Source organism: Chroicocephalus ridibundus, chromosome 1 (genome assembly GCF_963924245.1).
Source record: "Chroicocephalus ridibundus chromosome 1, bChrRid1.1, whole genome shotgun sequence".
Lineage (NCBI taxonomy): Eukaryota > Metazoa > Chordata > Aves > Charadriiformes > Laridae > Chroicocephalus > Chroicocephalus ridibundus.
Genome location: NC_086284.1, coordinates 12,246,574 through 12,265,023, shown reverse-complemented (window position 1 = coordinate 12,265,023; position 18,450 = coordinate 12,246,574). Strand labels below are relative to the sequence as shown.

Below are 18,450 nucleotides of genomic sequence, written 5' to 3'. Positions count from 1 at the left end.
CCCGCCCCCCAAAGCATCAGCGTCGGTATGGGGCGGGGGGGGGGGACCCCCCGAAAGTGTGTGTGGGGGGGGGACACCGACACACTCACCCCCTGCACGGACGTGTGTGGGGCAGAGCACGAATGTGGGGTGCGGGGGGGGTGGGGGACACCCCTCACGACGCCAATCTGGGGGTGTCCCCCGGCGGGCGCTGCCCCGAGGGTGATGGGAGGCGGGGGGGGGGGGGGGGGACACACGGGACTGTCCCCAAACCGCCCGGAGGAACCGGCCGGGCGGCATTCCCGCCTCAAGCCATCCGGCACCGGGCCGAGCGGGGCGCAGTCACCCCAAGTGTCCCCCCCCCGGCCCCTCACCCTGACCCAGCACTGGCAGAGGGTGACACTCGTAAGGTCACCGGTGCCACCAGCTGGGGACTGGGGCAGGACGGGGGGGGCGCAGTTGGGACCCTCCTCCGTCTGCGTGGCCCAAGGAACCGCGTCCAGCACCGCAGCCCGGGGGGGGGACCCACCACGGTGGGCTCGGGGACGGGGCAGCGGCCATGGGGGGCCGCTTGGGGACAGGGCAGTGGTCCCAGGGGGCTCAGCTCCTGTGGGGGACGGTGCCCCGCGCCACGTCATCGTCACCGCAGCAGCGCCTGGCACCGGCGGCACCGGCCCACACAAAGGGCGCAGTGACGGGGCGGCAGGCGGGCTGCTCGGTGGGGACATGGCCACGGGCCAGCTGTGGCCAGCGCCGGGCGGGGGACAGGGCCATGGGACAGGCAGGGGACACGGCTGCCGCGGTGGCAGTGCCAGGCAGGGGACAGGGCCATAGGTCAGGCGGGGGACACGGCTGCCATGGTGGCAGCACTGGGCGGGGGACGTGGTCACGGGCTGGGCAGGGGACGTAGCCATGGGCTGGGCAGGGGACATGGCCGCCGCGGTGGCAGTGCCGGCCAGGGGACACGTCCCTGGAGCTGTGGCCACGGGGCCTGCGCCGTGTGGCGCTGTGCTGCGCGGAGGCAGCCGGAGCCGCCATGTCCTGGTGTGATGGTGGGCGGTGGCCGTGCCGTGGCGGTGGCCGTGCCATGGCGGTGGCTGGGCCGTGGCAGTGGCCGTGCCCATGGTGGTGGCTGTGCCGTGGCGGTGGCCGTGCTGTGGTGGTGGCCGTGCCCATGGTGGTGGCCGTGCCGTGGCGGTGGCTCAGCCATGGCGGTGGCCCGGCCATGGCGGTGGCTGTGCCCATGCCCATGGTGGTGGCCGTGCCGTGGTGGTGGCTGGGCCGTGGCGGTAGCTGTGCCCATGCCCATGGTGGTGGCCGTGCCGTGGCAGTGGCTGGGCCGTGGTGGTGGCCATGCCGTGGTGGTGGCCGGGCCGTGGTGGTGGCCGGGCCGTGGCAGTGGCGGTGGCCGTGCCCATGCCCATGGTGGTGGCCGTGCTGTGGCGGTGGTTGGGCCGTGGTGGTGGCCGTGCCGTGGTGGTGGCTGTGCCATGGCGGTGGCCGTGCCCGTGCCCATGGTGGTGGCTGTGCCGTGGCGGTGGCTGGGCCGTGGCGGTGGCCGTGCCCGTGCCCATGGTGGTGGCCATGCCCATGGTGGTGGCCGTGCCGTGGTGGTGGCCAGGCCGTGGCGGTGGCCAGGCCGTGGCGGTGGCTGTGCCTGTGCCCATGGTGGTGGCCGTGCCGTGGCGTGCCCGGCGGCGGGAGGCCGGGGTGATCCTCAGCGTTTATTGTCACAGCAAAGCGGGGGAGCGGGGATGGGGACGGGGGGAGATAAAAGCCGGGCCCAGCAGCCCCTCAGCTGGGGGGGGCCCGGCCCCCCGCCCCCCCCACCAGGCGCCGCAGGAACGCCATCAGGGCCGAGCCCTGGGGGGGCGACGGGGGGGTCCCCGGCTCCGCGCAAGCCCCCCGCCGCGGGAAGAGGCTGAAGAGGGGCTGGGGGCTGGGGGGGGCTGCGGCGGTGGCCGGGGGGGGCGGCTCGGGGCCAGGCTGGGAGATCCCCCCCTGCCCGCCGGCTGGGGCGCCCGGGGGGGGCTGGGGGCAGCCCCCCGCCTGGGGCGGCGCCGTGGGGATGGCAGGGGGCAGGGGGGGGCCGGGGCGGGGGGAGCGGAGGCCGTGACGGCCGGGCTGGGGGGTGAGCGGGAGGGGGGCGTCCGTCGTGGCCTCCCGGGGGGTCGCGTCCCGCGCCGAGCACGTGGCCACCGAGCGACGCTTCAGCCGCTCCCGCTCCATCTGCTGCCGCCGGCGCTGCGCCTGCTCCCGCGCACGGTTCTCCTGCGGGCGGAGGCGCGGGGGGACGCCATGGGGGACACGGGGGGACCAGCGCCAGCGTGAGGGACACAGGGGCGTGGGGGGCCAGCACCACCATGGGGGACGTGGGGGGCCAGGGGGGGACACGGGGTGCAGGGGGCCGGCACCGCCATGAGGGGCACATGGAGCATGGGAGGCGGCACCACTGTGGGGGACACGGGGTGTGTGGGGCTGGCACTGGGGTGGGGGACATGGGACGCAGGGGTCTGGCACCACCATGGGGGATACAGGGCGCATGGGGCCACCATGGGAGACACGGGGCGTGTGGGGCCAGGACCACCGTAGGGGACACAGGGTGCGGGGGCCTGTCACTGCCATGGGGGACATGGGGGCGCGGGGGGTCCGGCACTGGCATGGGGGACACGGGGGGCTGGGGGCCAGCACTGGCGCAGGGGACGCAGGTGGCTGGCACTGCCGTGGGGGACACGGCGAGCTGGCACCTCCGTGGGGGACGTGAGGTGGGGGGGCTGGCACTGCCATGGGGGACACGGGGCATATGGGGCCACCATGGGGGACACGGGGGGCTGGCACCGCCATGGGGCACACGGGGCACATGGGGCCACCATGGGGTACCTGGGGGGGCTGGCACTGCCATGGGGGGCACAGGGGGCTGGCACCGCCATGGGGGACATGGGGTGCATAGGGCCACCATGGGGGACATGGGGGGCTGGCACTGCCATGGGGGACATGGGGCATATGGGGACACGGGGGGCTGGCACTGCTATGGGGGACATGGGGCATATGGGGCCACCATGGGGGACACAGGGGGCTGGCACCGCCATGGGGGACATGAGGGACTGGCACCGCCATGGGGCACACGGGGCACATGGGGCCACCATGGGGTACCTGGGGGGCCGGCACTGCCATGGGGGATATGGGGTGCATGGGGCCACCATGGGGGACACTGGGGCCAGCACTGCCATGGGGGACACAGGGCGTGAAGCCAGCACTGGCGTGGGGGACACGGGGGACTGGCACCGCCATGGGGGACATGGGGCATATGGGGCCACCATGGGGGACATGGGAGGCTGGCACCGCCATGGGGAATATGGGGCCACCATGGGGGACACGGGGTGCTGGCGCCACCATGGGGGACATGGGGCATATGGGGCCACCATGGGGGACATGGGAGGCTGGCACCGCCATGGGGAATATGGGGCCACCATGGGGGACACGGGGTGCTGGCGCCACCATGGGGTACATGGGGCATATGGGGACACCATGGGGGACACCGGGGATTGGCACCGCTATGGGGGACATGGGGCATATGGGGCCACCATGGGGGACACGGGGTGCTGGCGCCACCATGGGGGACATGGGGCATATGGGGCCACCACGGGGGACATGGGGGGCTGGCACCGCCATGGGGGATATGGGGCCACCATGGGGGACACGGGGTGCTGGTGCCACCATGGGGGACATGGGGCATATGGGGACACCATGGGGGACACCGGGGATTGGCACCGCTATGGGGGACATGGGGCATATGGGGCCACCATGGGGGACATGGGGGGCTGGCACCGCCATGGGGGACATGAGGCCACCATGGGGGACACGGGGGGCTGGCGCCGCCATGGGGGACATGGGGCATATGGGGACACGGGGGGCTGGCGCCGCCATGGTGGACACAGGCTGCACGGGGCCACCGTGGGGGTCACGGGGTGTGAGGCCAGCGACCGGCGTGGGGGACGCGGTGGCGGGGCGGGGGGGGGCATTGGGGGGGGGGGGGATGCGGTACCTGGGCGGCGGCGAGGAGGCGCGTGGCGAAGGCGTGCAGGACGGCGCAGAGCTCGGGCAGGGCGCCGGGCCCCGCGTCCTCGCAGAAGTAGTCGAGGGCGTCGTTGGCGACGCGGTGCATCCGCTGCAGCGCGTCCCGCGCCCCCCGCAGCTCCGCTTCGGCCGCCCCCACGAAGGGCTGCAGCCGCGGCCCCGGCCCCTCGGCGCCCCGCGCCCCCGCCAGCCGCCCCGCCAGCCGCCGCAGCTCCCCCTCCACCTCCGCCGCGTCGATCCTGACGGGACACGCGCGTCAGCTCCGGGTGTCTCCCCCCCCCGACATGACATCCCCCCACCCTCGGCGGGTGCCAACCCCGCGGCAGGGTCCCCCCGGCCGGGGCGTGGGGCCCCCTCACCGCGATGCCGGGCCCACGTGCCGCAGTTTGCCGGGGAAGTCCAGCAGGTTCTTCTCCATCCTGGCCGCCTCCTGCGGGCGAGAGGGGCAGCGAGCGGCCCCCGGGGGACACCCCCAGGGCTCGGGGGCGGGGGGACGGCAGAGGTGACACCCCCCCACCCCCCCCCCATCTGCCTGGGGGGGTGGGGGCCAGCCCGGGGCACACGTCTCCGCGTCCCCGGCCAGAGACGTGGCAGGGTGACCAGCACCCGCAGGAAGGACAAAACCGTCCCCCGAAGCCACGGGGGGGTTCCGGGGGGGGGGCGGTGGCAGCGATGACCGGAGGGGATGAGGCCGAGGGGGAGCAGCCAGGGCCGAGGGTGTGTGTGGGGGGGGTGGAGGACGGATGGGTCCCCGTGGCCGCGCCAGCGTGGGAACGGCCGCGCCGGAGCTGGGAAAAACATCCTCCTCCGCCGGCGCATCCCGCGGGATGGGGGAGCAGGGCCCTGACGGGGGCAGGTGGCTGCCAGCCCCGCTCCGGCAGCATCCCCCGGTTCCCGGGGGGGGGGGGGGCAGCGGGGCCGGCGGTGGCACCCAGGAGGGAGGGGATGGTGGCCAGTGGCCACCCAAGATGGGAGCCAGGAGAGAGCCGGGACGCGGCACGACCCCCGGCAGCCCCAAGATCGGGGAGAGGCGCAAGGGGCGCACGGGGACCCTCCCCTGCTTGGGACCCCCATGGGGGAAAAACCCCTCCGGGCGTGGACCCAGGGTCTGTCCCCCGTCCCCCCCCCCGGTGAGTCGCCCCGGTGTCAGGTTGGGGGGGGGCCAGGCTGGGGCTCACCATGGCCACGAAGTGCAGCAGGTCCATGCCCGGCTCGTTGGCCTTGGTGTCGGGCAGCTTCAGCAGCGAAGCCAGGCGGAAGCCGGCGGCGCTGCCCGCGTACCCGCCCTGCGGCACAGCCCGGGGCGGGGGGGGGGGGGGTCACCATGGGCCCCACGCTGGTGGTGGTGGTGGTGGGGGGGGGCAATGGGGGGCACCCCCCTGCCCCGCGGCCTCACCGAGTTGAGGTGGTTGCCGGCGCTGAGGATGAGGTGGAGGAGGACGTGCAGCTCCTGGCACTCCAGCAGCTCTGGGAGGGGGGGTGTGTGCGTGAGCGGGGAGGGGGTGTCCGTGTGTGTCATCCCCCCCCACCATCGTGCCGGGTGTGTGTGTGGGGGGGTCCCCGCGGTGCCCGCTCACCCTCGGCGGCGGCCGTCAGGGTCTGGATGGCGGCGCGCAGGGCGCTGAGCCGGGGGAAGAATTCCTCCTGCAGCACCAGCAGCTCCAAGCGTCGGGCGTAACTGTGGGGGGGGGGGGGGGGGTTTCAGGGTGAGCTGGGTGTCGTGTCCCCCCCCCCCAACCAACACGGGACCCCCCCTCCCCTCCGGCACCCACCTGGGCACCTCGATGAGCAGCAGCATGAAGAGCTCGGCATCGGGGAGCTGGCGGGGGCTGCCGGCGAAGGAGCGCAGCCGGGACACCTGTGGGCACAAGGTGGGGTGTCGTGGGGGGGGGGGGGGGGGGGTTGCCAGGACCCCCCCCTCACCCCCCCTCCTGGCTCCGGACCCACCTCAGCGGCTCCCGGCAGCAGCCGGCAGAGCTCCAGCAGCTTTTCGGCCCCGTAGGGCTCCCCGACGCCATCCTGGATGTCCCGCACGATCTGGCGGACGGGTCTTGGCGGGGCGGGGGGGGACACAAGCGTCAGATGGGGGGGACACCCCCACCCCTGGGGGGGGCAGGGATGCGCCCCCCCCCCCCCCCCCCGGGGGCAGAGCGCAGCGGGACCCCCATTGCACCGGAGGTGCAATGGGGGTCCCGCTGCGCTCTGCCCCCGGGGGGGGGGGGGGGGCGCATCCCTGCAGTGTCCCCCCCCCACCAGGGTGTCCCGGGGGGGTCCCATCTCCGCTCACCGCTTGACCTGCTTGAGGAAGACGCCGATGGCGAGGCTCCGCTTGGGCTCCAGCAACGCGGCCTGGGGGGGGGGGGGGGCGGTTAAGGAGGGGGGGGGACACACCGTGCGCCGCCGGGGGGGGCGGGTCCCGGGGTGGTGGTGGGGGGGGGGGGGGGTTGTCTCACGGCGGGGGTCGGGCGCTGCCCCGGGGCGGCCCCGCGGGACTCTCCGAAGAGCAGCCGGAGCCGCGGCAGGTCCAGCGGGGGGGGCGGGGGGGTCGGCGGCGCCCAAACCGAGCGGCGGCCGCGCACGCGCCAGGCGGGCACCGGTTCCCAGTGCAGGGAACGCAGACGACCCCCCCCCCGCACCGGAGGCACCGGGGGAACCGGGGGGGGCGGCGGCGGCGGCGGCGGCGGGGGGCGGCCGGGGGAGCCCATGGCCGCGGCGGGACGGGACGGGACGGGACGGGACGGGGCGGGCGGGGGGGGGGCAGCGGCCGCCCGCGGCTCCGCCCGCCCCGTCCCGCCCCCGGGGAACCGGGGGGAGCCGAAGGGAGACATGGGGAGTGGGGGGGGGCCGGTGCCGCTCGGTGCCCAGCCCGCAGCGTTCCTCACCCGGGGAGGGGGGAGCCCGGCCCCGCTGTAGGCGCCCGCCCCGCGGGACCCCCCCGGCGCTGCCGTCGGGACTATCGTGACAGGCGGCGCCGACCCCCCCCCCCCCGAGTCCCAGCTCCTGGGGACGCTCCCGGTGCCCCCCCCCCCCCCGCCCCGGGACGGAGCAGGACCCCGGGCCGACCCCTCCCCTCCCCCCCCCCCACCTTGGGGCCGGAGGAGCCCTGAGCTCCCCGAGACCCCCCCACGCCGACGCTCACCCCGGCATGGCTGAGCCCACGCAGGGGCCGGGGGGGGGGGCACAGCCACCTGATCCCAGCACACCCCCCCCTGCCCCCCCAGACCCTCCCGGCTGCAGCCCCTGGGGGGGGCAACGGGGCCTCCAGCGGCTCCAGGGGGATGGGGAAGGGCGAACCTCGCCCAGCCGCCCCCCCCCCCCCCCCCCAGACCCTCTCCACCTTCCCCCCATCAGCCTCCAGCCCTGGGGGGGGGGTGGGGACACAGAGGGGGGGCAGCCCCCCAGCTCCGCAGGCAGAAGTGATCCGTACCGTTTTATTCTGGAATCTTACAGAAGTTGGGGGGGGGGGGGGGGGGGGGGGGGGGAGGAGGAAGGGGGGGGTCAGACCTTCACCAGGAAAGGGGGGGGGGGGAGGGGTTTTGTCAGATCCAGACATTAAATTACCAGGGATTAAATTAGCAAGAAAAAACAAACCCTTTTGTCTCAGGAGAAAGTGCCCAAGTGCTGCGTGCGGCCGCGGGGGGGCGGGGGGGCAACGACGGCTGGGGCAGGACAGAGCCCCTGCCCCGCGGCCCCCCCCACCAGCGCCGACATGCACCGCGGGGGGACGCGGCCGCCGTTTGGTCCCTGGGCCGGGTCCCGGTGCCGGGGGGGGGGGACGACGACCTGGCCAGCACCCCCCCACCACCCCCCCGGCCACCCCGCCACAGAGCGGGCCAGGAGGGGCAGGCGGTGGCCCCCCGAGAGCGGGCACAGGCCACCCTGCGCACGGGAGTGTAGTGTGAGCTGGGGGGGGGGAGGGGGGGGGGCCGCACAAGAGCCTGGGAACACCCGGGTCAGCCCCGGGGGGGGTCGGAACAGCCCCAAAGCCGGCAGAGAAGGCGGGAGCCCCGGCTGCCAGCCGCAGCCCCCCAGGGAGCCCGCAGCCCCCCAGGGACAGGGAGGGGACCCGGCTGTCCCCCCCCCCCACCCAGAGCTTCGTCTTCATTTGGAAACGCACACGGGGGGGGCATGCTCCGGTCCTGCCCCCCCGGGAGGCAGAGGGAGAGCTGCGGAGTGTCCCCCCCCCCCACCCCAAAGTGTGCGGCGGGGGCTGGGGCGCGCGGCCCAGCGAGGGGGGCGGGGGGGACGCCGGGGGGGGTCTGTGCCTGCCCCGAAGCGGGACGCGGAGCCCCAGAGCGGGACCAGGGCCGCGCTCGCAGCCGCCCGCTTCCCCCCCCCCGCCCCCGCCAGCGCAGCCCCGGGTCAGAATTGAGGTCCGTGGTGCACCCCCGCCGGAGCTGGCGGGGGCGGCGGGGGTTGGGGGGGCGGGGGGGGGGGCTCACTGCTCCTCCAGCCAGGAGGGCTTCTCAGCACCGGGGGTCTTCAGCTTGATGTTGAACTGCTTGAGGGTCTGCTCCAGCTGCTGCTGGTTCCCGGCGAAGTAGGCGGAGATGGCGTTGTGGAAGAGCAGCAGCTGCTTGTGCATCACCTTGATCTGGGGAGAATGTGGGGGGGGGCAGGGGTGGAAATCAGATGCTGGCAGCCCCCCCCCCCCCCGCCAGGAGCTCGCCCACCTTCTCCCAGCTTCCCAGGCTGGGCGCTCCCCTGCCCGGGCTCCGGCTGCCCACCCAAAAAGAGGGAGTTTAGGCAGGCGGCCGCAAGGCGGCAGGGCCAAGGGATGCGGCGAGTGCCCGGCCAACTCCCCCCCCCCCCTCACTGCGCCCCACGGCCCCGTCCCAGCCCCGCAGCCCTCCCCCACCTTGTTCTCCTCCAAGAACTTGAGCTTGATGGCCACATCTGCCCGCAGCTTCTCGTACTTGTCCTTGTGGCTCTGGAACTGGCTCTGGGCGGCGTCCAGCCGGCACAGGGTGCTGGCGTCGCGGGGGCCCATGCTCAGCTCCTCCAGGTCCGTGCGGTACGCGTCGTACTCCAGCCTGCGCGGGGACGGCCGGTTGTCATGGCCAGGCCGGGGCCCCGCGCCGTGCCCCCGGAGACGCCCGTCGGTACCCAAGCGCCCTCCTACCTGGCCGTCTCGTACTGTTTGACCGTCATGAGCGTGTCCTCCATGGTCTTGTTCACCAGCGTGTTGATGCTGGAGACAAAGAAGTTGACGGCGCCCAGGAGCGTCTCTCCGTTCTTGCAGAGCAGCTTCTGCGTTTCCGCGTTGTAACCGAACTCCTCCTGGGAGGGGAGGAGGAGAAGTCAGGGTCCGAACCGGCAACGTGCCCAGAGCCGGCCCACCTGCCCCGAGGAGGTGCTGGGACACCACGGCCCTCTGCACCCTCCCTGCCCGCTGCCCTCGCCGAGCACGGTTATCCCAGCCTTCTCCCGCGTCCCCGGGCGCATCCAGGGTGCTGCAGCGCAGGGAGCCGCCCCGGCTGTGCCACGGAGCCCGAGGCCGGTTTGGGTCTGGGCTCTCCTTCCCCCGGCGCACAGGGCGGAGGCGAGGCACACGCCGCTGCCAGCGGGCACGCAGGGAGGAGACCTTCGGACAAGAGGAAACGGCCTCAAGTTGCGCCAGGGGAGGTTTAGGATGGATATTAGGAGAAATTTCTTCACGGAAAGGGTTGTCAAGCATTGGACCAGGCTGCCCAGGGCAGTGGTGGAGTCGCCATCCCTGGAGGGATTTACAAGCCGGGCAGACGCGGTGCTGAGGGACACGGGGTAGCGGTGGGTTTGTCAGTGTTGGGTTGATGGTTGGACTCGATGGTCTGGAAGGTCCCTTCCAACCTGGACCATTCGACGATTCTACGATTCGGTACCTGCAGCTCGGGGGACTTCTGGCTGAGGTCGGCGAAGGCGTCCCCCAGGGCGTGCTGCGTCTGCACCAGGCTGTAGAAGTGGTTGGTGAGGGCCCGCGCCAGCTGCAGCACGCACTCGTACTTGCGCTTCGTCTCCCGCAGCAGCTCAATCTGCGTCTCCAGCTCCAGGTCCACGGTGCGGGAGCCCCGGCCGAACCGCTCCGAGATCAGCTGCTTGGTGCACTGCGGGGGCGAGGGAGAGGCGTCAGCGCCCCGGGGAGCTGCCCCCACGGATTCTGCGGGGAGACTCCCGGGGACGTCCTCCACCTCCCGCTGCTCCGTCGCTCCTGGCACGGGCCCGGATCCTCGGCTCACCTTGTATGTGTTGATGCCCCACTTCTTGACAATATCAAACTTCTCCACGGCGATGCCACGGACGACTTCTTCTCCTCCGACGGCCGGGCCGGCGTGGGGCTGGTGCAGCCCGGAGCCTGGAACAGACACAGCCCCGCGCGGCGCCAGCTCAGCAAGGCGGCAGCGCTCGCAGAGGGCACAGCCCGGCCGCTTGCCCAAAAGCCCCGCTTGCCTTCGCAGGAGGGCTCGGGGCCCTGCCAGGGGCGCAGGACCCCCGCAGGGCCGCGTTGCGGCTCCGCAAAGCCCAGGCACAACAGACGCGCAGTCTGGGCAGCACCCGGCTCTGCCCTGCCCGGGAAGCTGCCGCCGCACCCGCTCAGCGCCGGGCACCTCGCGGCTCTGCCCCGCTGCAGCGAGGGGACGAGCTGGCGGCGTTCCGGGCTCCAGGAGGTCTCGCGGTGCTGCGTGCCGGCTAACCGGTGTCCCGACCCGGCGCCCGTGCAGGGAACCCTCTCCTGCGAGCCCTTCCAGAGGGTCCCACGCAAGGCCCTGGCAGTGCTGGCAGGCAACCCCGCAGAAGGCACCGAGCCCAGCCTGGCCCCGTGGCTGTCTCGCCGCCAGTCCCGCTCCCACCGACGGGGCCCCGGCACCTCCGGTGCTGCACCGCGCTCCTCGCCGCCCTCAGCGGCCTCCTCGCTGAGTGGGACAGAGAAGGCGACGGCAGCGCCCGGGGGAGCACAGGCGTGGGCTCCTGGCTGCGGGAGTGATGTCCCGCAGCCGGGCACCGCCCGGGTCTCACCCCTGAGCCACCCGGGACCCCGGCAGCACCGTCCTCTCCCCCCAGCACCGGGACCGAGACCCCGTTGCAGCCGCTGGGGCAGGCGAGTGCCGGCAGCTCTTCCTCCGGCGGCAGCGGGCTCGCCGCCCCCCACAGCGGTGGCTGTGTCCGGCTGCAGCCACGTCTCCATGGAGGTGCCCCGAGGGACCCCAGTGCTAACCAGGCGCCCCAAGCGAGGGGCGAGGGGCCCAGCCCGGGCTGGGGGGGGCCGTGGAGCCCCATCTAGGGGCCGGGCGGGCGCAGTACCTGCTGAAGCACCAGCCTGGTTGGCCATCCTGCTGGCGGCAGATGCGCTGGGGGAGACGGATGGTCCTCGGGGTGGGTGAGGTTGGACAAGACAGCCTGGAAATGGAGGGGCTGGCGGGCGTGAGCAAAGAGGAGCAGGAGGAGACGGGGCGGTGGGACGGGCACGGGGTGGGGGGGGGGGGCAGGAACGGCCAGGACGGAGGATGAGTGTGCGGGCGGGACGGCAGCAGGGGAGAGCAACGGGAGCAGATGAGTGTGAGATGAAATCAGAAGACACGGCTGGCGGACAGACAGACACCTCCCGCACCGGGTGCTCCCTCCCCGCTCCCTCCGTCCCTGCAGCCAGGCTCGCTGTGCCCCGTGAACTGATGTGGCAGAGACACGGCGACGGCAAACACGGCACACGCCTCCTCCTGCCACCCGCTCGTGCTGCTCTCGGGCTCAGCAGGCTGGGAGCAAACGTTGCCGTCCCCTCTGCCTGCGCAAACCCCTCACTCCAGCGCAGCACGGAGTGGCCGGGGGCGAGCAGCCGCCTGCTGCGGGGGCCAGAGTCAGGGGCCGGAGACTTGTGCGAAGCGGGACCACGAGGGACAGAGGGCGAGAGATGCGGCTGTGCCAGAGCCGCCCCGGCAGTGCCGGATTGGCCCAGCCCAGCAGCACCGATGCTTATGGCGGACCTGCTGGGCCATCGCTGCCCCGGCAGAGCTCCCGGGGGTGCAGGGACCCAGGACACCGGCAGCTGTGACCCGCTGTCACAGCACCCGCAGCCCCAGGACCCGCCTGAGCAACGAGGAGAGGAAATAGGAGAGCGTGTGACTCACAGCCCCCCTGCCCCGTCCCTCTGCGGGCAGCCATCCCTGCTCCTCACGGCACAACCGGCACCGGCGCATCCCCAGAGCTCCCCAGGGCCAGAGGGGGGACACCGCAGCCTTTCCCTGCCACCGGAGGAATCATAGACTGTGTTGGGTTGGAATGGGGTTTAAATGCCATCCAGTCCCACCCCCCTGCAGTGAGCAGGGACATCTTCAACTAGATCAGGTTGCTCAGAGCCTCATCCAGCCCGGCCTTGAATGTCTCCAGGGATGGGGCCTCCACCACCTCTCTGGGCAACCTGGGCCAGTGTCTCACCACCCTCCGCGTAAAGAGCTTCTTCCTTCGCCTTGGGAAGGACCCAGGAGCTGCTGCGCCCCCGCGCAGTGTGAAGCCCAGGCACCTCGCGGTGCCCCACGCGACCCGACGGGCTCCCCACAGCAGGAGGGAGACCCCCCACGCCGGCAAGTGGGGAGAGCACCCGCAGCCCAGCCCTCCTGCGAGGCACCACCTGCGGGGAGCCTGGAGGAGGGAGGGGGTAGCGGCCCCTCCACCCCCCAGCAACCCCTCCACAGAGCCCCAGCCCACCAGGGAAGCAGGGAAGGAGCCGCCGTGCCGGGAAGGTGTTGCACCGAGCGGCCGAGGCTCGAGACAGAGCTCCTGCCCGCGCGCGACCCGGCCGGGGTCCAGCCCTCCCTGCCTGGCACCGCCGCAGCCCGTGCCCCCGCAGAGGGACCAGGCTCCCGGGCCCTGCAGCTCGAGCTGCCTTCCCACAGGCTCCCGCAGCCTGGCGAGCTGCGCCCTCCGTCCCGTGACAGAGCCTCTCCCTCCCACCTCTGCGTCGCAGGAGGCGCAGCACTGCCCTCGGCTTCCCCCGCCGCCGCCCCAGCCCCGGCCGCACGAGCCTGCGCCGCAGCCCGCCCTACCTTTGATGGTGCTGGTGGGGATGATGCCTTCAGCCGTGCCCCCGTAGCCGCCAGAGACGATGCTGGTCTCGTTGAGGTTGGGCCCCGACACCATCACCTGCTGCAGGTCCTGGAGCGGAGGGAGGAACGCTGGGGCGCAGGGCTGGGGACGGCACGGCCCGCCCCACACAGCCCGCGAAACAGCGCCCGGGGTCCGTCACGTCCCCACCCGGCCCCAGCCACAAACCTGCTCCAAGCCGTCGTCCTCCGGCAGGCTGCCCGTGTCCCCGTTGCTGCTGATGGGGATCTCCATGGTGGCGGCTTTGCTCATGATCCCGTCCGACATCCTCAGGGCCTGCGAGGACACGGACGCTGCTGGAGACCGGGCACCAAGCAGGGACAGAGACCACCCCCCTGCGGCCGGGGCCCTGGGGCTTCACCTGGCCGGGGACCCCCGGCTTCCCGAGCCAGGCCAAGGCTGGGGCTGAGCTCCCGACGGCAGGGAGCAGGCAGGGGATGGGGGGAGCTGGTCCCGCCTGCCCTGGGGCCTCCTGCACCACTGCCCTCCACAGCACGGCATTGTCGTAGAATCGCGTTGGTCAGAAGAGGCTTTTAAGATCACCAAGTCCAACTGTTAATTCAGTGCTGCCAGTTACCACTGACCCACGTCCCTCAGCACCACGTCTGCATTCACCCACCTCCCTGGGCAGCCTGCTCCAGTGCTTGACGACCCTTTTGGGGAAGAAGTTTTTCCTCATATCCATCCTAAACCTCCCCTGGCACAACTTGAGGCCGTTTCCTCTTGTCCCATGGCCTGTTCCTTGGGAGAAGAGACCGACCCCCACTGCCTACCCCCTCCTTTCAGGGAGTTGCAGAGAGTGAGAAGGTCTCCCCTCAGCCTCCTTTTCTCCAGGCTGAACACCCCCAGCTCCCTCAGCCGCTCCTCACCAGACTTGTGCTCCAGACCCCTCACCAGCTCCGGTGCCCTTCTCTGGACACGCTCCAGCCCCTCAACATCTTTCCTGTAGTGAGGGGCCCAAAACTGGACGCGGCACTCGAGGTGGGGCCTCCCCAGTGCCCAGTACAGGGGGACCATCGCTGCCCCAGTCCTGCTGGCCACGCTGTTCCTGACACAGGCCAGGATGCTGTTGGCCACCTGGGCACACTGCTGGCTCATATTCAGCTGCTGTCGACCAACACCCCCGGGTCCTTTTCCCCCGGGCAGCTCTCCAGCCACTCTGCCCCCAGCCTGGAGCGTCCGTGGGGTTGGGGTGACCCAAGAGGAGGACCCGGCACTTGGCTTTGTTGAACCTCACGCCACTGGCCTTGTCCCATCCGTCCAGCCTGGCCAGGTCCCTCTGCAGGGCCGTCCCACCCTCAAGGAGATCCACACTCCTGCCCAGCTCGGTGTCCTCTGCAAACCCGATCCCCTCCTTCGGGTCGCGCTGAAGACATTCAAGCCTCCCCTCGGGACGCGCCGCCCCGGCCCTGCCCGCAGCCGCCCGGCTCCCAGAACGCTCCCGGTGGAGCCGCACGTCCCGGGGGAGCAGCGCCAGCCCCAGCTCACAACCCCGGAGCGCGGCCGGCGCCTTCCCCCCCGCCCCTCGGGCCCGCGGCGCTCACGGTTTGGCAGGAGAAGGGGGTCCCGGCCCCGCGTGGACCCCGCGGCGCCGCAGCGGCCGTTGTGCCCCGGCAGGGCGACAGACCCTGCCCGGGACAAGCGGGGCTCTGCAGCGGAGCCGCTGCTGGCCCACAGCCCGGAGCCACGTCCGCAGCGCGGGGGGAGCGGCGGGGCCCCGCGGCGGCCAGACCGGTCCGAGCACATTCCAACGGCCGGAACCCGCCCTGCCCCGTTACCTGCGGGGCACGACCCGCTCACCGGGAGGCGGCCGGCAGAGCCCGGCACCGCCTGCCCGGGCCCCCGAGCGAGGGGGCCGCCTCCCCGCAGCCCCGACGGGCCGCGTCCCCCCCGCCCGCCCCGCGGTGTCCCCGGGGATCGGCCGTCCCGGTCCGTCCCCGGCCCCGCGGCGGGGGCGGCTGCCCCGCGAGCCGGGCTCACCCGCCCGGTCCCCGCCCGGTCCGTCCCCGCCCGGTCCGTCCCCGCCGCCCACCTCCGCCGCCGGCGCCGCGGGCCCCCCGCCCGGCGTGGGCCGCCCCCGCTCCGCCTCGGCCCGGGACACGCCGGAAGCGCGTCACGCCACCGCCGGGAGTCGCGGCCGGACGTGGCGTCACTCGGCAGCGCCGGGCGGAAGTGACGTTCCTTTCCCACCGGAAGCGCCTCTGCAGCGCGCGGGCCGCCCCGCCGAGGGCGGCAGGACCGGGCCGGGCCCGGGATGGACCCGGCGGCGGAGCACCAGCAGCAGCTTCGCAGCGTGAGCGCGGCCGGTGCGGGGCGGGAGGGCCGGTAACGGGGGGACGGGCGTCGGGGGTCCCGGAGGAAGCTGAGTGCCGGGGGGACAGGGGCTCCCCGGGGGTATCAGGGGGTCCTGGGGGCTGCTGGGGAGCCCCGGGGGTTGTCAGGGGCTGCTGAGGAGTCCCGGGGGGGCGTCCAGGGTCCCGGGGGCTGTTGGGGAGCCCCGGGGGGTTGTCAGGGGGTACCGGGGGGTCCCGGTTGCGGGGGGTGTCAGAGGCTCCCGGGGGGATGCTGTGTGCTGGGGGGTGTTGGGGAGCCCCGGGGGGTTGTCAGGGGGTACCGGGGGGTCCCGGTTGCCGGGGGGTGTCAGAGGCTCCCGGGGGGATGCTGTGTGCTGGGGGGTGTTGGGGAGCCCCGGGGGGTTGTCAGGGGGTACCGGGGGGTCCCGGTTGCGGGGGGTGTCAGAGGCTCCCGGGGGGATGCTGTGTGCTGGGGGGTGTTGGGGGAGGGGCAGGGGGTTCTGGGGGCTGCTGAGGGGGTCTCGGGGGGTGTCAGGGGGTGCTGGGGGTGTCCGGGAGAAACCCGGTTGCCAGGGGGTGTCAGGGGGTCCCGGAGGGTGCTATTTGCCGGGGAGTATCAGGGGTGTCAGGGGGTGCCGGTTCCCAGGGGGGGCCGGGGGATGTCAGGGGCTCACAGGGAGTCCCGGAGGGGGTCCTGGTTGTCTGGGGGGTGTCGGGGGGTCCCAGGGAGTGTCAGGGGATCCTGGTAGTGCCAAGGGGCGTCAGGGGGTCCTGGTGGATGCTGTGTGTCGGGGGCCCCCGGGGAGTCCCAGGGGGGTCCTGGTTGCCGACAGATGTTGAGTGCTGGGGGGTGCCGGGGGATGCTGAGTGCCTGGGGGTGTCTGGGGCTCCCACAGGGTCCCAGGGGGTCTCAGGGGTGCTAGGGGGTCCTGGTGCCGCGGTGGGGCTGGGGTGAATGTCCGCCGGCATTGCGTCTTCCAGCTGCGGGATTTCCTGCTGGTCTACAACCGGATGACCGAGCTCTGCTTCCGGCACTGCGTTTCTAACCTCAACTACCGGCTGCTCACCGGGAGCGAGGTGAGGCCCCGGGCTGCAGGAGCCCCGACCTGGGGATCCCGGGGAGCCCCTGGCCGCACTGACCCTCCCGTCCCGCAGGAGCAGTGCCTGGATGGTTGCGCCGGGAAGCTGGTCCACGCCAACCACCGCCTGATGCGCGCCTACGTGGCGCTGATGCCCTCCATCATGCAGCGCCGCGTCGCCGACTACGAGGCCAGTGTGGCATCCACGGGCCAGGGACCGGCCCTGGATGGGGCTGGGGGAGCTGGACCTGCTCCCGACCCGCCGGCGGCTCCGGGCCCTGGTGGACCCTCGCAAGGGGCTCCAGGCAGCGGCACGTAGCACGGCTGAACCCGCTGTCCTGAGCCTTCGAGGGGGGCTGCGGGACGGTGCTGGCCCCGCGTTACCCATGGGAGAAGGAACGTCTCGGTGCTGCAGCGCGGCCCGGGCCCCTGCACGCTGCCAGTCCTCCTGGTGTGGGGCAGCAGATCCCCTCGGTTCCGAGACCCGGCCTTGCGGGTCTGTGTCCTCCGGTGTGTTGGCGCCAGGAGCCTCCCGGCACTGGCTGAGTCTGTTCCGTGCTGGCGGGGGGCACGGGGGGCACCGAGACAGAAATGGCCGTGCCTGCCTGTCTGGCCCACCTGAACTCTGTCCCGACAGCCCTGGCGCTGGGCTTCCCTGCTCCACGCCTGGGGTGCTGGTACTTCTAGGAAACGGTTTCCTGGCGCTAATAAAACATCTCTTCGTTAACGTCTTGCTAACGGGCCGTGAGGGTGAGTAGGGCCCTGGCGTCGCTGGTCCCTCCTGTCGGAGCACCCCGCAGGGGCACGGGCCGCTCTCCCCGGGGCTGAGGGTTGGCATCGCTGGTTCCGGGGACCCTTTTCTCCCCACTGTGTCTGGCGGCATCGGAACAGGCTGTGGGTCACGGCTTTGCAGGGACGAGCCCGTCCTCGGGGAGTGGAACCATCCCCCAAGCCTGGCCCCGGGCGCGGCGTGGGGCGGGCGGTGGTGGCTGAACCCGGGAGCTTGGGAGAGGGGCCGGCAGAGGGCAGGGATGTGGCTGGGGCTGGGAAAGGAGCGAGGGCGAGGAGAGCCCCACAGACAGGGCGAGTCTTGGCTGACTCCGTGGTCACGTTTGCTTCCAAACGCCACGATTTGGACTGTGGTGGTTCCTTGGAAAGCTGCTTTACAGCCCAGAGCTCTGGGAAAGGCCAAAATCAAGAGAGTGGGTGACATTCTCCGTTCTGCTTCTCCTTCAGGCTCTCAGAAGTGCTGAGGAAGAGGGACCTGGGTACAGACCGTCTCTTTCCTTCCTCCAGTTAAGTCTTCCATCAGCCCAGACCTTCTCCTCGGTGACGAGGATCCGGCGAGCTGTACGGAGTCACCTGGGAAAAGGTCAGGTGCAGACCCCAGCCTGGAGCAGCCGCCCCAGGGCAGGAGCACCAACCCTGTCCGGAATCCTGCGGACGCTCCCCCGGTGCTCGGGGACAGGCCCCGGGGCGCAGCCGGTGCCGTGTGCCCCACGCGGTCACCCACGCCCTGACGTTAAAACGCTGCCGCAGCGCGCGGGCTCCGTGCGGGGGTGACCCATGGCTGCTCCCCACGGCAGAGACCCGGCTCCGGCTGCCCGGTGTGGCCGGTCCCGGCAACCGAGGGCAGAGCTGGCCATCGCGTGCCCCGGTGACTTGCAGCCCCCTCCGGGTTGGCCTGTTTTGGGATGTGGGACGGCTGGCGAGGCACTCGCGGATGGCAAACCCGGCTGGGCCGTGGCCATGGCCAGCTGCGAGCCGTGCCATCGGCGAGGGTCAGTCCCACTGCCGGCGGTGACTGGCCCCCGGAGCCGTGCGTGGCGGGGGTGGGGGGTGCCCAGCTGACGACAAAGCAAGGTCCCCGGGCACCGGGGGGACACGGGCAGGTCGGCAGCTGGGAGGTGCTGGGAGAGGGACCGCTTTTCCCTGTGGGAGGACGTGGT

The 18,450-nt window shown here is 72.9% G+C and overlaps 3 protein-coding genes across 9 annotated transcripts; 1 reads left to right on the top strand and 2 right to left on the bottom strand.

Moving 5' to 3' along the window:
* Positions 1–1,645: 1,645 nt before the first annotated feature.
* On the bottom strand, positions 1,646–6,652 carry LOC134516205 (FH2 domain-containing protein 1-like). The gene is made up of 10 exons (XM_063336189.1): positions 6,510–6,652; positions 6,344–6,405; positions 6,004–6,106; positions 5,829–5,914; positions 5,634–5,734; positions 5,453–5,523; positions 5,235–5,342; positions 4,416–4,486; positions 4,025–4,295; positions 1,646–2,250 (listed from the first exon to the last, which is right to left on the bottom strand). The coding sequence occupies exons 4-10, from the start codon at positions 5,852–5,854 to the stop codon at positions 1,774–1,776; spliced, it is 1,125 nt and encodes a 374-aa protein (XP_063192259.1). The 5' UTR covers positions 5,855–5,914; positions 6,004–6,106; positions 6,344–6,405; positions 6,510–6,652; the 3' UTR covers positions 1,646–1,773.
* Positions 6,653–7,553: 901 nt separating this feature from the next.
* Positions 7,554–15,291, bottom strand: ARFIP2 (ADP ribosylation factor interacting protein 2). Of its 6 annotated transcripts, none has more exons than XM_063328745.1 (10): positions 15,161–15,238; positions 13,490–13,658; positions 13,297–13,404; positions 13,071–13,179; positions 10,483–11,445; positions 10,272–10,387; positions 9,918–10,139; positions 9,179–9,336; positions 8,915–9,089; positions 7,554–8,650 (listed from the first exon to the last, which is right to left on the bottom strand). In XM_063328745.1, the coding sequence occupies exons 3-10, from the start codon at positions 13,393–13,395 to the stop codon at positions 8,495–8,497; spliced, it is 1,998 nt and encodes a 665-aa protein (XP_063184815.1). In that variant the 5' UTR covers positions 13,396–13,404; positions 13,490–13,658; positions 15,161–15,238; the 3' UTR covers positions 7,554–8,494. The 6 variants fall into 6 exon arrangements, with proteins under 6 accessions (XP_063184815.1, XP_063184806.1, XP_063184798.1 ...); XM_063328736.1 differs by lacking the exon at positions 15,161–15,238 and adding an exon at positions 13,748–13,902; XM_063328728.1 differs by lacking the exon at positions 13,490–13,658 and having other exon boundaries at positions 15,161–15,289.
* On the top strand, positions 15,273–17,228 carry TIMM10B (translocase of inner mitochondrial membrane 10B). Of its 2 annotated transcripts, none has more exons than XM_063328785.1 (3): positions 15,273–15,421; positions 16,404–16,499; positions 16,578–17,228. In XM_063328785.1, the coding sequence occupies exons 1-3, from the start codon at positions 15,383–15,385 to the stop codon at positions 16,818–16,820; spliced, it is 378 nt and encodes a 125-aa protein (XP_063184855.1). In that variant the 5' UTR covers positions 15,273–15,382; the 3' UTR covers positions 16,821–17,228. The 2 variants fall into 2 exon arrangements, with proteins under 2 accessions (XP_063184855.1, XP_063184865.1); XM_063328795.1 differs by having other exon boundaries at positions 15,300–15,434.
* The last annotated feature ends 1,222 nt before the right edge of the window (positions 17,229–18,450 follow it).

Coding starts and splice junctions, on each gene's coding strand:
- LOC134516205 (XM_063336189.1), bottom strand. CDS start 5,854: ATGCTGCTGCTCATCGAGGTGCCCAG. Junction 5,524..5,633: donor CCTGACGGCCGCCGCCGAGG/GTGAGCGGGCAC, acceptor CCCCCCTCCCAG/AGCTGCTGGAGTGCCAGGAG. Junction 2,251..4,024: donor GCCTCCTCGCCGCCGCCCAG/GTACCGCATCCC, acceptor CTCCGCCCGCAG/GAGAACCGTGCGCGGGAGCA.
- TIMM10B (XM_063328785.1), top strand. CDS start 15,383: ATGGACCCGGCGGCGGAGCACCAGCAGCAGCTTCGCAGC. Junction 15,422..16,403: donor ACCAGCAGCAGCTTCGCAGC/GTGAGCGCGGCC, acceptor TGCGTCTTCCAG/CTGCGGGATTTCCTGCTGGT. Junction 16,500..16,577: donor GGCTGCTCACCGGGAGCGAG/GTGAGGCCCCGG, acceptor CCCGTCCCGCAG/GAGCAGTGCCTGGATGGTTG.
- ARFIP2 (XM_063328728.1), bottom strand. CDS start 13,395: ATGTCGGACGGGATCATGAGCAAAGCCGCCACCATGGAGATCCCCATC. Junction 10,388..10,482: donor CCCCGAGCCCTCCTGCGAAG/GCAAGCGGGGCT, acceptor TGTCTGTTCCAG/GCTCCGGGCTGCACCAGCCC. Junction 9,337..9,917: donor AGAAGTCCCCCGAGCTGCAG/GTACCGAATCGT, acceptor CTCCCCTCCCAG/GAGGAGTTCGGTTACAACGC.